The 17,419-nt window shown below is 37.0% G+C and overlaps 1 protein-coding gene across 1 annotated transcript in view; it reads left to right on the forward strand.

Moving 5' to 3' along the window:
• Positions 1-17,419, forward strand: part of LOC117423315 (protein outspread-like) — a 70,775-nt gene that overhangs the window by 17,982 nt on the left and 35,374 nt on the right. Inside the window, exons 4-7 of the mRNA XM_034038860.3 lie at positions 8,710-8,861; positions 12,056-12,140; positions 14,745-14,919; positions 16,565-17,018. Coding sequence (XP_033894751.3) covers positions 8,710-8,861; positions 12,056-12,140; positions 14,745-14,919; positions 16,565-17,018 — 866 coding nt within the window. The remainder of the gene's footprint in view (positions 1-8,709; positions 8,862-12,055; positions 12,141-14,744; positions 14,920-16,564; positions 17,019-17,419) is intronic.

Below are 17,419 nucleotides of genomic sequence, written 5' to 3' on the forward strand. Positions count from 1 at the left end.
CTCATGAATCAATGTTGAGACAAGATGTTTTCTGCTGGGAACCACATGAAATGGGACCAGCTTGTTCAAGAATGAACGGAAGTTCAAGTCTCCTGCAGTGAAGGTCACTAGGGCATCAGTGATGTCAGTTTGGAGATGGTCTGTGGACTTGTACTTGCTCCTGATGGTCTGCTTACCCTTTCCTGGTAGTTTTGAAGAATACTCATTGTAGACTTCCTTGTGTTTCTTCTGAAACAAAACAAACAAAACAAAAATAAGTAATAAGGAGTACACTTGCATATATCATTTATTATTATTATTTATTTCTTAGCAGACGCCCTTATCCAGGGCGACTTACAATCGTAAGCAAATACATTTCAAGTATATCATCGTTTATAACTGCTGGTAAGGAAGTAATCTTGCATGTAAGCTCAGTGTAATTGGTAGAATACACTCAGAATATGTATAAATCTACATGAACAATTTCTTTATATTACATTATTGTTTTATATTGCACTTAATATGGAAATAAAAAGAAAGATTACCTTAAGATGATTGAGAAGATTGGATGTTGCTTTAGTTGAGACAGAAAGCTCAGCACAGCAATAATTACATTTTACAGGGTATTTACCCTTGTCATCTGGCTTATCAAGCACTTATAGTACTGCTGTATCACAGACTGAACTGACATCTTTACAATAGGGTTGACTTTCTTAAGTAGAATAATACCACAATGCTCTGTTGTATTTTTTGTATATTTTCTAGCCTTCTAACATCTATGCAGGGTATTTATAGACATTCATAGTTACAGCTGATGATTTACTCAGAACAACAGAGCATCCAATACAGAGCAACCTTTGTTTGTCAAACTGTGTCATTCCTTCATACTTCAAAGGTTGAGCAGATCTCGAACAGGTGAGTTTGATTGAGCTGAATGCATGGTACTTGCATCTTGACGAATAGGGGTTACACACAGATGAAAACAACTTTTGCAATTTATTGAACAGTATTTAAATGCATGTATAATGTTTTTGAAGCTTTCCCATGATTTTAAATACAAATGCAAATACTTGTATTTCTGAATAGACAAATACCAAGTGAAATGCAAATAGTTCACTGTTTTGCATTTAAATACATTTAAATGCAAAATTAATTTGCATTTGATCCCAAGTCTGGCAGCAATACAACTGCTATAGTTACCCCCCAGTGCTTTGGCATAATAAACCAAAATAATAAAATGTAGAGTTGCTGAGTATAACGATTTAGTAGTGGATTTTAATGCAACTTTTGTTTTAGTAATATGCATTATACAAATCGAATTTTTGCATGCGAGTGACATTTAATGTGTGATTTATAGTATTTCACACATTGTCAAACGGTTTCTGTTAACAGAGAAAAATAAATAAATAAATAAAAAACATATAGTGAGTGAATTGTCGCCTGACAAACCTTCGAAGGTTTAGAACTACCTTCAAATTCCTGGCTAGCGAACGAACCTTTGAACACAGCCCTAGTTTATAAACACTTAATACAGAGAGACCGTTATGAAGATTGAAAACCGTATCGAGTAACTAATAAAGTTAGAGCTTTCCTATCCTAGGAAAAGAACAAGGACAGATATATTGTAGCCAAGGTGGGTGTTTAGAATACTATTGCCTGTTCGTGTAATAGAACTTTTCCTCTGATTGGAACTGCTTTTAAAGCCTGCCAGCAGTTTTGTTTTCATAGTCTTCTCAATCTGTTCTGGGAATGCTCAAAGGAAAAGGGGGAAATTAGGACAGAGACGTCATTCTTTTGTGCCCCCAAGAATAGGAACTCGACTGAGAAAATATGTTAAAACGTTTAACTGGGGATTTACAGATCTTTGTTTTTAACAGACCTTAACTAAATGAAATAAACTATGCCTTTTGTTCCATTAAGTATTATGACAATAATGGGACTCGCATGTTTTATTGCTGATTTTGTTTACAACAGACTTGTAAGTGTTATCGTAATCTGTTGTCTCACAATAGTTGAGCACAGTGTCTTACTGTCTAAATCATAAACTCCCACTAGGCCAATCAAACCAAAGAAAAGGAGGGCTGTAAAAAGCTTTAGTAATACAAGTTTAGATTGTTTGCAAAATATGAATATCTGTGACTCTTTTTATCAAATATGATATATAATTACACAGTAATAAAATGTAGTTGAGTTCAATTTTCTGGCTTTGCAATCAGTCTCTCACCCACTCATTATAGTGCACATGAGTCTTACAGCAAGAGACATCGTCAACCTTACAGCACATTTAGAATGAATTAGGTTGTAAATTTATACAGTAGTCTTTGATGTGTAGTACATTTAAATAATTTTATCACAAGTAACATTTCAAAGCCAGTACCACCAAAAAATTTATTTTATCAAAATTATTATTGAAAAAATGTCTTATTTACTGTAATTGTGGTGGTCTGTACCTTTTCAGTTACCAGTTCAAGATAGAAAATAAGAACCCTGTTTTTTAAAAGCATGGGAAAACATACTGTGAAGTTTACTGAAGTGAAGTTTTATAAGGGTCTGGTTTAATTCGTTTAATCATCCCTGTGCTTCTAATATATTTTAAAGTTCATAAAAGTAAAATAACTATAAGTCACATAAGTTGGCAAATATTTCAGCTAATGCTGTCATGAGTTTCTTCTAGTTTTACCTCAACATTTTTAAAAAGCAAAGACCCTCTCCCTGCTTCTAAAAGGGCATACTTTCACATTCTTCCAAAATGCCCATATTTGGTTAAAGTGCAGTGTGTCTGTTAGAGACTGGAGCATACTTCAACAAAGCTAGCCCTGAATCATAAAACCACATGGAAATGTAAAATATGCTTGTGATTTACATTCTTCATCCTGTCTGCTACAATAACTATTTCTGATAAAGTGGATATGGTTCTAAAAGGTTTTATGTTCATCATTTGTATGTTATTAATGGAATGAATGAATGTAATCTCCTGAGATTATACAGACATGGACCAGGCCTGTAAAAAAAAAAAAGTGGGACGTTTATTGCCAAGCTCTGTCTGGGCCTTTAGCAACCAAGCGCCTTGTCACACAATTAGATTCACATTTACCATTATATTTAAATATTTATGTTAAGCCTAAGTGCTTTGAAAATGTTGAAAGGCTAATTGCTGTCTGTTTCTGAGTTGTTTAGTGAGTTTTTGTAATAGGAGTAGGCTAATCAAGGTCAAACGTGTGATAAAACTTGCGGCTTACTGTTTACAGGTCTTAATTTCCGCTCATGTTTTGTGTTCAAATTCCATTAAAAAAAAAGATAATTTGATATATACAAAAGCGGTTGGTTCTGCTGTTTCATAGATAATGATTTAAAAGTGAGTCTAGCTGACGTGTGTTTACGTTTCACAGAAAGGTCAGATGCGTAGTTTCTTTTCAATGTTGCTGTATTACGTATTGACCTTTTGTCACGCAAATAGAACGTTAAAAATTGCACTTTTACATCATTCTACTAAAATCTGAGCTTTTTTCCAAACACACAAAATCGAACTGTTCCTATTACGTGTGTACAGATAGAGGCAGTGTGTTTTACACACGGTTACAACCTTAAGACCATCTAGGAAAGACTGTCACCGGGTAACATGACTGTTACCAAACCATACAACTTTATACCATACAACTACAGTATAATAGTAATACAGCTGTGTGTCAAATGTAAGTTAAAAGGCTGTGTCATCACAATAACCAAGTCTCTATAGGGAGCATAGGTGCACAAACCAATTTTATTCGGGTCAGCCTCTCTGCAGTTAAGTCATTGGTGTTGATTGGCCCAATTTACCATCACAAACCTAAGCAGCTGTTTCTTCACTTCTGAAAAGGTTTGTAGCTCAAGCTTAAAATTGGAGCCTACTAATGAGGTTCATAAGAAACCATTACATCTCAAAAAGGCAGGTCTCAACCGTTGGTCAAGTTATGACCTTGAGAATATATGGGTCAACTCCCAAATAGCAAACTATGTCCTAGGTGATACTGTATTTTGATAATAATAAAGAACTTTGCATTTCATACTGTGTGTGTTTTCTGGCCCCCTGTGATCTCATTCACTCTAACACTGCCTACAACAAATGACAATCCTACTGACTTTAAAAATAGCAACCCATACAGTATTGAACAATCCCAAGATCCTGCATTTGGGAAGTGATTTTTTTTCATATATAAATGAATTGCTGTTTTCTTTTAACACTTCAGAATGGCAACATTTTGGCAGCAGTGGCACCTTTATTTGCTTGCCAAGTACCGTACAGAAACACACACACACACACAGTTTAGCATATTCCTATAGGGTTTGGTCAATGAGACCTCACTTTCACAGTGAGGGGCAGCCTATGGAAGGGGGTGGGGAGTGGGGGGCAGGCAACAAGAAGATATTTTCTCAGGCTTTGTTTGTTTAACAGAAGCATTTTTTAAGTAAGGAATGTTGTAGTTCAATGTTGTGCTAACCGTGGTAGATTGTTGCTTATGTGATTTTGTACTTCAATGGTTGAGACAGATGCACCACATTCTTATTTTTAAAGTAACTGGAGACTTTAGTTATTGATGCAGCTTCTGGTAGGAAAGTGTTTGAAATTTAACACCAGCCATTAAGACCGTAAACCACTTGCCAAATGCGTTGAATATACTACATTATATTGCTTCAGTTATTTTAACATTAAGTTCTTTTAGAAATTGGAGCACTGCACAGCAAGTAAAAGTGCTGACACCTGCAGTATACAGTAAGTTAATTGCTGCTAATTGGCTATGTTGGAAGCAATTTGAGTGCAGGTGTTTGAGCAGAATGTTGAATGAAACGATGAGCTTCCTTGTAATTTCATTATTCATCATCCATGATGACAAAACAGCTTGACATACATTTGAAGTGTTCTGTGGTTTATTTTCCTTTGCTAATGTGTGTGCTATCTGTCCTTCCCTAGGCCCCTCATCAATTGGGTTTACTGTACCTGCAAAACACAGAAGTTCCACTGTTTTTGGTTGAATTCAATGTAAATAAGCCCATCACCATAGCTGCTGATGTCTCATTTGATGTGCAGTTTGTTAGTGTAACTACAGTCTACACAGATAACCATTATAAAAGCCAAAGACAGACTCCAAATGTGTGTACGTTATATGCATTCAGATATGTTTACTCATTTAATCATCACTTAAACTTTAATAGTCTGGATATCTAAATACAGACTTTCTGTGTACCGTCTCTGATCACTATTCAGACATGACCACGCTGTGTGAGGCACAATTGTCAGATGCTTCATCTCATGTCCCCTGATGGTAAGAAGAAAGAAATGCTTAGGACAGCAAATTCTTGCAGTGCTGACACATAGCTGTCAGTGTTGTCAGATTCTTTTTTCAGGTTGAGAATAAACAAACATAGAAGGTGCACCAGCGTTTAAGGCTTCAACAGCCACTGGAACAAGAATGCAATCATTTTATCATTGCTAGACAAAAAAAAGTGTATGTATTTCCTCCCCGTAGAATTCTTTTCTGTTCATTTAATTGGCATACCTATTCTGAGCTCAGTTTATATAGAAATGTCTGGGGAGATTCACAGTGAAGAAGTCACTCGAGTTATTTCTTTGACATGTATAATGTTCAAGCCACACATTGTACCTTTTTATGTATAGTACAGTAAATTTAAACGTGTTACAGTATTAGCATGACAGCTGGAAAAGAGAGTGGTGGAAAATATATATGATAAGTTGTTTTTAAATAATATGCTTATAAAGGAAAAGTAGTGTTTTTTATTTTAATTTTTACTCCAGAGCTCAGAATGTTGACTTGTGAAAAACAAGACCAAATTGAGAAAATCATCAAAGACGTCCCAAAAGGTCAGAAACCACCCACCTTTTTTAGTTCTAGCAAGCTCTGTGTATGTGTAGGAGCTTGAAGAAATAAACTCCAGCATTTCTGTTTTATGGACTTTAAGCTTGTGCAGTTTATTACACTACTATGACGGGTTGTAATTGCCATATTTGGCAACCCCCTTCGCGTTTAGTAGCAGAATCCCAAATATTGCCATAAAAGGAATAAAGAAAACCCCACCTGTTTCATATCTAAATGAAAACCAATTTTTTTGAACTGCCGAAGTAGAAAAGCTGAAATAATTGTTTTACTTAAAATACTGTATGAATGAAATAAATTATTTACTTGATTTTAGCACTATGTACAGTACAGCACAGTGTTAACCAGCATTTCTTCATTGTTAAATAAATACTGGCAAGCATACAGTGATTACTGCAGAATTCCATAGATGTTAAACCAGAACTGGTCATTGTAATACAGTCAGAAAGATTCTGTTGAGATCCAATAGCCTTTTTTCCGCTGCTTCCCACATCGGCCCTGGCCAGTTGCAGACTCTTTTTTTTTGGCTTGGTTTGCTATATCGTACCCAATGTGGCCAGACCTGGTAACAAAGGAACTCCGTCATCACATAGCATGGAGGCGTGTGCTGGATAAGAAGCAGACAGGGAGACAGAGCTCCACATTTCAAGCTTTTTTTCACCACTGCAATGACTGTCTAGAAGAGTTTGGTCAAAAAAGATAATTGCGGCTGCATGTTGGAGAAAGAAGAAACGGAAATGATTTTAACAATCTGGGCTGACTCTAAAAGCTGTGTAAAATCGCTTGTAGAGCAAAAATTTAAAGAGCGACGAACGTTCTTTCAATGGCTGAGCAACAGTTGCACTCTGGTCTTACTTTAGATCTTCTAAACAGCAGGTGGCTAATGGGACCAAGTGAACTGAACTACAGACCATCAACCTAGCTCAACGTCACTCCAGTTTATGCCATCCTCAGCTTATCATCACCACATGAAATGTCCAGGCCAGAATATAATGGGGTTGTGCTCCTAATTATATTACTTTGGTTATTATGACACACATGTAAGAACGTGTCTGTGCAGTATTGAAGTGTGCCAGAAATGAGGCATCACAATATCTAGGGAACAATACGGTGTGTACTGTATGTTTAGATTACAGCTTACAGTATGCTTTTAATTCTTGAAATGTGTTCAGAATAGTAATATATCAACAATGTTTTAATTAATATTATTGTAAATAATGCAATGCATAGTTCCACAGGAAATGTGTTGTATCATCAGTTCTGTGTTTTAGTGATTATTTTGGCAAATTATAGGGGAACTCTTGATCCAGTTGATTGTCCTTGTTACCAGTTATGCACAGTGATGATATAAGGTTTTGAATATATTTAGTCTAAGCAGTCCTACAATACACTGTAGAGACTGTGTGTTGGGGACAGGTTACATACACTCCAGAGACTGTGGGTTGGGGACCTGTTACAGTATCTACTCCTGGGTTTCAGCAACACCAAAATGTTTGTTCCTTAAAAATCTATTAATATAAGCGGATGAAATATATCCAGAATCACAAACTCCTGAAACCCTGTTTGTTTAGTTTTTTTGTCTTGGAGACACCTCCTCCCCCCAACACCCATGGCTGTAAAGGAATGGCTCTATTCTCTATGCAAATGTGGATACAGCTTGCAGCAAGGCTATTTATTTTTTGTTCATACTGAAAGCAGAGGCATTGGAAAAATGTAATGTCCCACAGAGCCAACCAAATATCTGCATTCATGGAGGCTAACCATTGTTTAGCAGGTACAGTATCAGTGTGGTTCAGGATCAAATATTTCAGAATGTGCTGTGGGCCCCACTGTAACCATACTCCCTGTTGCCTCGTCCAATATTAACTTTTTTTCCTGCCTCAGGTCTTGGATAGCCCTGGAAACATATAATGTGGAGGCATGTTTAGTTTGTTTATGTATGTACATTGGCACCAAAAATGAAACAGTTACTGTACAATTCAATGTATGGTATGCTATTAATATACTACACTGTGCTACAGTAGTATTTTACTAAGTCTGGGGGGGGGTGTATGTGTCGGCCTGTCAATTCATACTACTCGCTCTCTTTCTAGTTGAGTCAATGATCTCTCCCGACCAGGAATTATCTAGGTCAGACAAAAACAGAACTGTTGAATTAAGCCACAGATTAGTTTGGCTTGTCCTATTCAAATACATCAACAAAAACTCTTTACTGTGCAAATTCTGTGGTACGTTGGCCTAGAGTTGGCAGGTTTTTAAAAACCACAACAATTCCTCGCCTGTAACCATTTCTTGGTCTTTGGTGGAAAAACACAATTGGATACATGTGCTTTGTATTTCTCACAATTTTTCTTCTGTGAATATTGACGAGGAATTCTAGCGCATTGTGTATTTTACTGAGTCTTACTAAACAAATCTGTTTGTCATTACATTAATTAGAAGCAATTGTGCATCATCTTTTTTGTAAACATTTCATTTTAGAATTGATATATATATATATATGTGTATATATATATATAACTATATATATATATATATATATATATATATATATATATATATATATATATATATATATATATATATATAACTATATATATATAACTACAACTATATATATAACTATAACGGGTATAAAAGACCAAGCTTAATTGATTGAACAAGAGAAAAATGTAGACCTCCCACCACACAGACACTGGAAATTATGTTTACATTTGTCTGAAGTGATACGTTATTATTCCTCAATGATTCTCAGCAAATGCATGCACCAGAATGACAGAGTACAGTAATTACTTTTTAGACCAACTATAGTATATAGACACTTTGGTGAACCAACATTTTTCTCTGTCTTCTTTCCTAGCCGAGCACTTTGCCACAGGGAACTGTTAACATGAACCAGTGTACTGATGTAATTGACGCTGAGCCCAAAACAGGACAGAAGAATGCTCTGTGCATTGTGACACCTGAGCAAGAGTATTTTATCCGTGGAGAAAGCAAAGAGCTCATTAATGGGTAAGTGAAAACTTACATCTTTGTGTTAAAGAACTGTTGGTTTGCTGTAACAGGGTTTTAAACATTGGGTAGGTTGGAAGGGCATTTTTTTTTTCTGGTTCATGAATTGAAAACTGTACTGGGAGAAATCTGCAAAGGTTATTTGTTTGTTTGATTGTATTAAGAATATGAGAGAGAATATATTTATACGGTATACTCTACAGAGAGCAAAGGAGGATATTTAGGCAGTGAGATGCTAAAAGAGGTTTTATTATGTCTTTATTGAACAATTAAGGAGACACTAACCCCTTTTATAAACAAAATAAAATCAAACAAAAGATTACTTGTATGAATGACCCTTGTTAGTTTTAAACTAACTTTGGCTGTCTATTATTTTCTACTTGTAATTGTTATACTTGTAAATTATTAATTCAATAAAATTTGCCTTGAATGCCATGCTAATTGTCTCAAATTACAATTACTTAAGTAATTTATTGTAATATGTTTATTTGAGGAACTTAGAACTGGCTATAGTTTATAACTAATACTTGTATGGTTTACATTTACTTTTGAGGTTGCATATATGATTAAGAAAAAATGCACCATGTGAAAAACACATTACAATATTACACAGGACATTTTTTGTCGTGTGAATTGGCTTTGGCTTGTCTGAATACTTTTTATGGGAGGCCTCTGCTACCTCTGCTTTGTTCATTACTTGTATATCACTAAACCCAAAAATATGTTTGCACTGTGACAAAACTAAGACATGTTCGGTTGTGATTTATGTTTCATCCCGGTGGGTTCACTCTCATTACAAAGCTGGACCCTTTCTCTCCAGGAATGGTCTATTTATTCACACCCACTTGACTTGAGTTAATAGACTCCTCAGAGAAGGTATTGGGATGCCCACTCCAATACTGCAACATGTCACCTATCTGACATGATTCACACTTACTGACTGTCAATTTGTTTACCAGGCACAGAGCTTCAGAGTCATCACAATCTGGGTGATATACAGACGTGCTCAAATTTGTTGGTACCCCTCCACAAAAAACAAAGAATGCACAATTTTCTCTGAAATAACTTGAAACTGACAAAAGTAATTGGCATCCACCATTGTTTATTCCATATTTAATAGGAATCAGACTTTGCTTTTGATTTTTTATTCAACATAATATTGTAAATAAGAAAACAAATGAAAATGGCATGGACAAAAATGATGGGACCGCTAACCTAATATTTTGTTGCACAACCTTTAGAGGCAATCACTGCAATCAAACGTTTTCTGTAGCTCTCAATGAGACTTCTGCACCTGTTAACAGGTAGTTTGGCCCACTCTTCCTGAGCAAACTGCTCCAGCTGTCTCAGGTTTGATGGGTGCCTTCTCCAGACTGCAAGTTTCAGCTCTTTCCATAGATGTTCGATAGGATTCGGATCAGGACTCATAGAAGGCCACTTCAGAATAGTCCAATGTTTTGTTCTTATCCATTCTTGGGTGCTTTTAGCTGTGTGTTTTGGGTCATTATCCTGTTGGAGGACCCATGACCTGCCACTGAGACAGAGCTTTCTGACACTGGGCAGTACGTTTCGCTCCAGAATGCCTTGATAGTCTTGAGATTTCATTGTGCCCTGCACAGATTCAAGGCACCCTGTGCCAGGCGCAGCAAAGCAGCCCCAAAACATAACCGAGCCTCCTCCATGTTTCACTGTAGGTATGGTGTTCTTTTCTTTGAAAGCTTCATTTTTTCGTCTGTGAACATAGAGCTGATGTGACTTGCCAAAAAGCTCCAGTTTTGACTCATCTGTCCAAAGGACATTCTCCCAGAAGGCTTGTGGCTTGTCAATCTGCATTTTAGCAAATTCCAGTCTGGCTTTTTTATGTTTTTCTTTCAAAAGTGGAGTCCTCCTGGGTCTTCTTCCATGGAGCCCACTTTCGCTCAAAAAGCTACGGATGGTGCGATCAGAAACTGACGTACCTTCACCTTGGAGTTCAGCTTGTATCTCTTTGGCAGTTATCCTTGGTTCTTTTTCTACCATTCGCACTATCCTTCTGTTCACTCTGGGGTCGATTTTCCTCTTGCGGCCGCGCCCAGGGAGGTTGGCTACAGTTCCATGGACCTTAAACTTCTTAATAATATTTGCAACTGTTTTCACGGGAACATCAAGCTGCTTGGAGATGGTCTTGTAGCCTTTACCTTTCCCATGCTTGTCTATTATTTTCTTTCTAATCTCCTCAGACAACTCTCTCCTTTGCTTTCTCTGGTCCATGTTCAGTGTGGTGCACACAATGGTACCAAACAGCACAGTGACTACTTTTCTCCATTTAAATAGGCTGAATGACTGATTACAAGATTGGAGACATGTGTGATACTAATTAAAGAAACTAATTAGTTTGAAATATCTCTATAATCCAATTATTTATTATCTTTTCTAAGGGGTACCAACAAATGTGTCCAGGCCATTTTAGAATATCTTTGTAGAATAAGCAGTAATTCATCTCTTTTCACAGCTTCTTTGCTTTATTCTATGACATACCAAAGGCATGCAAGTATACATGATAAAATAGCTTTTAATTTCATCACTTTTCAGGAGGAATGAAGCATTATTTCAATGAGCTGTAAGGGTACCAACAAATTTGAGCACGTCTGTATATAGATCATTTTCACATGAACTAAAGTTTTTGTAAAGTCACCTCTAGCATTTTCAAACTGGGCTTTAATTCTGTAGGGAAAGCGCTGTTCACCTAATTCTTTAATTAACACTTTTAATTATTATCTTGATATTTAGTACATTCATTTTCTCGGTTCAATTACCAGCGCTGCTCCAGTTAAAATTAACCATTTCATTGTCTTCTCAGTGATGCAGATCTTTTCACATATCCATTGTACTTCCTGTTCACTAGAGCTACCTGTTATTACATTTTGTCCTCAGGGATGCTTTGTTTTTATTCACACAATCATATTTGTAGTTATATACCTTTTTATGTGGGTATTTTCTATTTGTATTTTTATGCATTATTGCTTTCAATAGCTATTTATTGAAATAATCAATAGTCTTTCTGGAAATTAAACTTATGTTCTACAAAGGTCTGTCATTAAAACTGTGTAAAACATAAAGCCAATCACTTCAAAATACACCAATGAAATGCACTGTATTTAATGACTGGCTTATCTCTTATTAAACATTGTTCATTTGAATCTTCAATTTATCAGGTGGCTTGAACAGCTGGTAGTTTATCCGAAAACAAATAAGCAGAACCAGAAGAAAAAACGCAAGGTGGAACCAACAACTTCACAGGTAAACCTGTCCCTTTAAAATTCAAACATACCTTCAGTTTAAAGAGACATTATTAGGCCTGATTCAATAAAACTTGCCTTGAATGGGGTGCTAAAATTCTTGGTTATAAAATAGTAAATTGTTAAAATTACTTTTTTTAAGTAATAACTCCATATGAGGAACTGTATTTTGCTTGCCCGTGTTACGTCTGCACAATGTGTCCTGTTTCCTGGAATTCACAGGAGACTCGTAATTACTGATAGCAGACGCACTTTAGAAATACCACTGGCAACTGGCAAAGCTGCTGTGGTAAATAAATCTGTTTATCATGACTGTTCAACTTTAAGAGGGTTGCTTTTCTCCTCAGTGTTCTGTTCGGGTAGAATTTACCTCATACTGTCAGACAAGATCCTTATGTCGGTGTCAGACAGGATCCTAATCCCTGTTCATCAAGAAGTGGATTTCTAGTGTTTAGGCTGGATTAATTGGCTTAATTCATAACTTTTAAGTGCTCAATCATAAAAGCTGATGCAAAGGGGTGGTTTATCTAGTAATGGCACTCTGGAGTGCAGGGTGAGTCATACGATCAGGCGCTCACTGAACATAAGAACATAAGAAGAACATAAGAAAGTTTACAAACAAGAGGAGGCAATTCAGCCCATCTTGCTCATTTGGTTGTTAGTATCTTATTTAACCCAGAATCTCATCGAGCAGCTTCTTGAAGGATCCCAGGGTGTCTGCTTCAACAATATTACTGGGGAGTTGGCTCCAGACCCTCACAATTCTCTGTGTAAAAAAAGTGCCTCCTATTTTCTGTTCTGAATGCCCCTTTATCTAATCTCCATGTGTGACCCCTGGTCCTTGTTTCTTTTTTCAGGTCAAAAAAGTTCCCTGGGTCGACATTGTCTATACCTTTTAGGATTTTGAATCTTTGAATCAGATCGCTGCGTAGTCTTCTTTGTCCAGTACTGAATAGATTCAATTATTTTAGCCTGTCTGCATACAACATGCCTTTTAAACCCGGGATAATTCTGGTTGCTAGTCTTTGCACTCTTTCTAGAGCAGCAATATCCTTTTTGTAATGTGGTGACCAGAACTGAACACAATATTCTAGGTGAGGTCTTACTAATGCATTGTAAAGTTTTAACATTACTTTCCTTGATTTAAATTCAACACTTCTCACAATATATCCAAGCATCTTTTTGGCCTTTTTTATGGCTTCCCCACATTGTCTAGATGAAGACATTTCTGAGTCAACATAAACTCCTAGGTCGTTTTCATAGTTCCCTTCTTCAATTTCAGTATCTCCCATATGATATTTATAATGCACATTTTTATTGCCTGCATGCAGTACTTTACACTTTTCTCTATTAAATGTCATTTGCCATGTGGCTTCCCAGTTCTGAATGCTGTCTCGATCATTTTGAATGACCTTTGCTGCTGCAACAGTGTTTGCCACTCCTCCTATTTTTGTGTCGTCTGCAAATTTAACACGTTTGCTTACTATACCAGAATCTAAATCATTAATGTAGATTAGGAATAGCAGAGGACCTAATACTGATCCCTGTGGTACACCACTGGTTACCTCTCTCCATTTTGAGGTTTCTCCTCTAATCAGTACTTTCTGTTTTCTACATGTTAACCACTCCCTAATCCATGTGCATGCATTTCCTTGAATCCCTACTGCATTCAGTTTGAGAATTAATCTTTTATGTGGGACTTTGTCAAAAGCTTTCTGGAAATCTAAATAAACCATGTCGTATGCTTTGCAATTATCCATTGTCAATGTTGCATCCTCAAAAAAGTCAAGCATGTTAGTTAGACACGATCTCCCTTTCCTAAAACCATGCTGACTGTCTCCCAGGATATTGTTACCATATAGGTAATTTTCCATTTTAGATCTTATTATAGTTTCCATACGTTTACATATAATCGAAGTCAGGCTTATTGGTCTGTTGTTAGCTGGTTTGTTTTTGTCTCCCTTTTTGTGGATCGGTGTTACGTTTGCAATTTTCCAGTCTGTCCTGGTCTTGCTGAGTTTTGGCTGTAAGCCCACTGAATGAACCCTTATGTGAGTTGGGAAGGAAAATCGTCTGGATATTGGTCATCTAATTGTGCTTAGTTACCCCTACTGGTCAGGCACCTCACGAGACCTGGTGGGGAATTCCAAGGCTGGGTGCTTACCAGACAGGGTCCTTGCCTCTTAGGCTGGGCCCCTGTCTGACTAGCTTCAATTCTGTCAGTAAAAAAAGGAGATTTTTCAGTCCATCTGCTAGTAAATGGGTTGTAGGGGTGACTTTGCAAAATGGGTAAAAATTGAAAACCAATTGAAAATTGATCCAAAATAAAACTTGCGAAAATGTTGTTATGCTCATAACACAAGACCATATAGCAAGCACAGGATGGACCCTGTTGAAGTTTGACCTCAAAATGTATTTTATTTTGTATCAATTTACCTCAAGTTATTTTTTTATAATTTTTGGAACAATTGTTTATTATTTTTATCCTTTTTTTTTTTAAGTTTGACAATTTGAATTAAACATTTGAATGTATAGCTGTTTGTTTTATTTTAAGCAACAGGAAATATCTTTTAGTATGGTAATAAGTCGTGTTTGTGTTTTGTAGGAGCCGGGCCCAGCGAAGGTTGCTGTGACTGGCTCTGGTATTCCAGATGCAGAGAAGGTCCCAGATTCCCGGTCAACCATATGGCAGGAAGAACTAAACGCCAGGGAGGTGGAAGCCTCCCAGGTTTGGCCTTCATCGGATAACGGTGCATTCACTACAATGCTGGCTCAAGGGGGTAAGCAGGAAATGGCCTCATATCAAGTCTGGAGATTTAATTTTGCATTGCTCATTGTCACGCAGTTCAAACAAGTGTTTTAAGATGGCAGTGTGATGCAGCCCAAAGTTTGCTGCTTTAATTACTAAAAGGTTTTCTTATCTATTTTCTTAAGTACTATTTACAGAGAATGTAGCCCTAAGTCAGAAAGACAGACGTTTCGGCTTGTACTTTCATCAGTGGATTCTAGCTGAACAATTGTCTACTTCACTTTCTTATTAGTTATTATTATTATTATTATTATTATTATTTATTTCTTAGCAGACGCCCTTATCCAGGGCGACTTACAATTGTTACAAGATATCACATTATACATTATTTCACATTATGCAGATATCACATTATTTTGCATACAATTACCCATTTATACAGTTGGGTTTTTACTGGAGCAATCTAGGTAAAGTACCTTGCTCAAGGTTACAACAGCAGTGTCCCCCACTGGGGATTGAACCCACAACCCTCCGGTCAAGAGTCCAGAGCCCTAACCACTACTCCACACTGCTGCCCTGTGTTATACCCAGTGACAGTGGTAAACATCTTTGAAAGGGCTATTCTGTCTATTACACTGAAGTCTGATGATCAGAAAGCCATGGGCTTGCCAGTAGTCTACTATTGATACCGAAATAAATGTTTTAGATTTTCATGGAAATGGTGAGAAGTTAATATGTGCAGTACAGTTGGCATTTGCACAATTTTATTTTAAGAAATCACCAAACCAGAAATAGTGGCCTCATATGAATTGTGGTTTGTAGGTAGTCTTAAGTTGTTTTGTGGCAGAAAAAGAAAATATGTAAATGACAATTTGGAGTAAGCTTTGAAAATCTGTCCCCTGACTCTTACTGTGTAAACGAGCACTATTGTACTTTTTTTTATCGACTAAATGCCACCTACTTTGCCAAAGATAGACCTGCCTTTATCTGTGTCAGATCCTGTACCTTTATTGATTCTGTAGCTATAAGGTTATGTACCTTACTTGGCACAGTTCTCGTTGTACAGAGCAGAGAACTGAATTATATGTTACCATGGAAATGAAACCCTATATTGATCAAGTATATCCTTGAATTTTGCAAGTTCAAATGTAGGAACATGAAGAAAAGAAATCCAGTAATATACAAATTCTTACAACATCGGAAGAACAATCGTAAAGATACAGTCGCCATTTTCATTTCTCTGAAACAAGCACCACACAGCAGAGAAATGTATTCAAAATAAAGACCAAACAATGAATACTTCAATTGACTTTTATTTTATCGCTTAGGTCTCTTTTCAGGGTCCTCATTAAAAAAAGGAGGACCCTCATGTGCTGATCGGGCAGGCCTGCCCATCCGTTTCTCCGCCACACTACATGTGAAAATGATAACAGCCTTGATTTTGCACCAATCTTCATTTTTCTCATATATATATATATATATATATATATATATATATATATATAATTATGTTATCATATCATATACCCCTAGCATCCTATAGACGTTTTTGAAATTTTTCCTGAAATCCGATAAACTCGATTTTCTATACAAATGTTTGTCAACTGTGCGATTATTAGCCGATTATGAGAAACCTAATATATTCTTACCCATGCAGTATTCTTTTTTTTCTGCAGGACACGTTCCTCTGGATGCGACCTCTGATCACAGCTCTGTCAATGGGGACGAGAGGGACAGAGGTGGCATCCCTTTCTACCTTCCACAAAGACCCGAAATGCAGGTTTTATCCCCGACTGGTAGTTCTTCCAGCAAGCACAGCATGGACCTCGGAGGGATCCCTCGATGCCAGTCCCCTGCCCAGAGCGATCCTTTCCCTTCCGGGAGCAGCCTGCTGTCTAACGGGTCTCACATCAGCGGCTCAGTGAGTTCACTGGATTCAGACACTAGTGGAAGCACGGTAACGAGTACGGATAGCCACTATGCTGAGATCCGGGCGCAAAGGGCCTCCACACTGCATGACGCCCCTCGATCAAGAAGGTACGAGATGGAAGTGAGGAAGGCAGAGAAACGAAGTCGAGCGAGGAGCCCGGAGAGACCTGAGGAGGACCAAGTGTTTGGAACAGAGAAAAGGTAAGGAAATGCACAGCCAAGTAATAAAGCACAGTGAAAGCACTGTAAAGCATGGTTATGCATTGTAAATCACAGAGAAGTATGGTAAAGCAAACATGGCTAACGATGGTAAACTACAGTATAATAAATGCATAGTATAACCATGACTGCTTTGTTTATTTCACTTATAAGGATGGCTGTAAACAACACAGCTTGGCAGTTACATAGCCAGTACTGTGCCCTATAGTACACCATGAACCTTTAACTGACGCCCAAGCTACATCAGCAGTGGAATAAACTTTCTTCTTAATAATCTCGGTATTCAGTTTACACTTATTAAACAGTCTGGTAGAAAAATAATTGGTTTAATAATTTAATTTGAGCTCAGTAAAAGAGTGGCTTTCTGTGCCCAGCAGCCAAGA

Source organism: Acipenser ruthenus, chromosome 17 (assembly GCF_902713425.1).
Source record: "Acipenser ruthenus chromosome 17, fAciRut3.2 maternal haplotype, whole genome shotgun sequence".
NCBI classification, from domain to species: Eukaryota; Metazoa; Chordata; class Actinopteri; order Acipenseriformes; family Acipenseridae; genus Acipenser; species Acipenser ruthenus.